This window comes from Etheostoma cragini, chromosome 14, assembly GCF_013103735.1.
Source record: "Etheostoma cragini isolate CJK2018 chromosome 14, CSU_Ecrag_1.0, whole genome shotgun sequence".
NCBI lineage: Eukaryota > Metazoa > Chordata > Actinopteri > Perciformes > Percidae > Etheostoma > Etheostoma cragini.
The window spans coordinates 22,878,955-22,881,561 of NC_048420.1; the positions used below are offsets into that span (position 1 = coordinate 22,878,955).

General features: G+C 46.6%; 1 protein-coding gene across 1 annotated transcript in view; it reads left to right on the top strand.

Moving 5' to 3' along the window:
* LOC117957234 (vesicle-associated membrane protein 2-like) overlaps positions 1-2,607 on the top strand; it is a 6,294-nt gene that overhangs the window by 150 nt on the left and 3,537 nt on the right. The window contains exons 1-2 of the mRNA XM_034892832.1: positions 1-128; positions 2,131-2,251. The exon at positions 1-128 is cut by the window's left edge and continues 150 nt beyond it. Of these exons, the coding sequence (XP_034748723.1) occupies positions 127-128; positions 2,131-2,251 (123 nt within the window). The 5' untranslated portion in view covers positions 1-126. The remainder of the gene's footprint in view (positions 129-2,130; positions 2,252-2,607) is intronic.

A 2,607-nucleotide genomic window follows, 5' to 3' on the forward strand; every position in this document is an offset into this window, starting at 1 on the left:
TCTCTCTCTCTCTCGCTCTCCCTCTCTCTCTCTCTCCCTCTCTCTCTCTCTCCCTCTCTCTCTCTCGCTCTCCCTCTCTCTCTCTCTCTGTCGGACTCAGATTATCTCCATCATCCTGCCGCCGAGATGTGAGTACTCCAACATATTTAATTTCATTTTTAATCATATAAAACTAGGAATATCTCTGTACTGTCATAACTTTAAGTTAAACTAACTGGCTACATGCATAAGGCAGCAGAAAACATCATTTTCGAAGTATTAAAACTACTTATTTCTTCCCTTTTAATTTATTGATTCCTTTCCTCGGTTTTCACCTCTTGCGTGTATGTTGTCTGTAGTCCGGGCTGCAGCAGACATCCCGATGACTCACCGGCTGACTCGCCCAAAAAAACTATCCATCAAAAACTATCCATCAATACTCTAAATAATAAATAACAAAGTGTTTTTCTACTCAAACAAGCACTTTATTCTGCTCACAGCATCACAAAGAACTGAATGAAATGTGACTTTAAATGTGGCGTAAAACTACAAGCACTTGTTGTACTGTTTAAAAAAAAAAAGGATGTTATTTTATTGTATTAATTATGTCCTTGTGGGGGAGGAGTGGGGGGGGGGGGTATTATCGCGTGCATGTTTATCTCCCCCAGCCCTCTCTGTTCGGAGCCTCTCTGGCTGCTGCTGCACTAATCCTTCTCCATTTTGCATCTGGAAAACAAGCCTGTCAGTTAGAGAGAGAGAGAGAGAGAGAGAGAGAGAGAGAGAGAGAGAGAGAGTGTGTGTGTGTGTGTGTGTGTGTGTGTGTGTGTGTGTGTCGCTTTATACTGCTGAGGTGTTACACTCCCTGATGCTTTGATTACATGGAAAGAGGCCAAAGTTTGATGAGTCATGTTTCTATAAGTGAGTTTCTGCCTTATGAAGTCGCTGACAAATGACGGAGTTTAAATTCCAGCCGACAGTGAAAGACAAGAAATAGATCTTTTACTTAAGTAAAAAAAACTAAACAACAACAACAACAACAAAAAGAAGCAGTATGACCATGTGAAAGTACCCCCTTAGCCTACTAGTTCCGCAGTGTAGGGCCAATGGACAAAGCTTTCGGGTCTGAGAAGTCAAGCCGACGCTGAAGCTCCTTAAAGCTGCATTCTGAGTCATTTCCAGCAGGGGGCGACTCCACTGGCTCAAAAAAAAACGTGTTTCTATAGAAGTCTATGAGAAAAAGACCCTTGCTATGGCTCTGGTTTTTATGATTCTTTCCCTTGCTTCCCTTCCTCATGTCTTAGTTAGTGGAGCAACTGGGAGAGAAGGAGGAAATGATGCGAGGAGAGGACTTCTGGGAAGGTTGCTCTCCTGCATCCTCACTCATAGCTCCACAGAGATCCCTCCTCAGAGATCCCTCCTGCATCCTCACTCATAGCTCCACAGAGATCCCTCCTCAGAGATACCTCCTGCATCCTCACTCATAGCTCCACAGAGATCCCTCCTCAGAAATACCTCCTCCATCCTCACTCATAGCTCCACAGAGATCCCTCCTCAGAAATACCTCCTCCATCCTCACTCATAGCTCCACAGAGATCCTTCATCGCTCAGAGATCCCTCCTCCACCCTCGCTCATAGCTCCACAGAGATCCCTCCTCCATCCTTGCTCATAGCTCCACAGAGATCCCTCCTCCATACTCGCTCATAGCTCCACAGAGATCCCTCCTCCATCCTTGCTCCTCGGCGCAACCAGCAGTTGTTCTGGTCCTCTCTCCCATGCCTCCTCCATGGGAAGGACTAAGACGCAAGGAAAGGAAGCAAGTGGAGGAGCCAGGGATGCAATTCAAGGGGAGTGATATTTAACCCGGGTGTATCCTCGATCATAGCTCCTCAGAGATCCTCGCTTGTTGCCCCTTAGGGCAGGAATAAGAGCTTTGAGGTAATCCTCACAAAGGAGGACCAGAACCACAACCCCAACCTCTCTTTGGGTATAAGAAAAATCACAGGCCTCCTTTTATGAAGGAAAAGATACATTTCTTATCTAAATTTAAAGTAACAAATGAGGAAGTTCAGATGAAGAACTGAGTTTAGGCAAAAACTGTACATACGTTTTACGAATGTTTGTTCCTCTGTCTCACCTCGGTCGGCCTGCAGGTCAACTCCAGATGCAGCCAGTTCTCCTGGGGGCCCGGACGGTGAGGGGGGCCCCCCGGCTCCGGCCCCGAATCTCACCAGCAACAGACGACTGCAGCAGACACAAGCACAAGTTGACGAGGTGAGGAAACCGCTCAAAGACAACAACTGTCCATCCTAAAAATACAATCCGGCTATTATAAATGTGCAGGTCCGCCTAATAGAACTAACTTTACGTCATATTTTCTAAAACTGACCCTATGTTCCAGTAGAACTACATGAAGCAGGTGATTAAAAAAAAAAATCTGGCTCCTCTGGCACCACCTACAGCCCAAAATCCCACAATCCCTGTTCAGATGCACCAATCAGGGCCGAGGGGGGGTGTCTAACTGCCCGTCAATCACTGCTCATGCACACGCATTATATAGCGTCTTCCCCTCCCCCTTCCGCGGCACAAGCTTGCAGATAGGTCCCCCCCCCCCTCCACTTTATCATGCA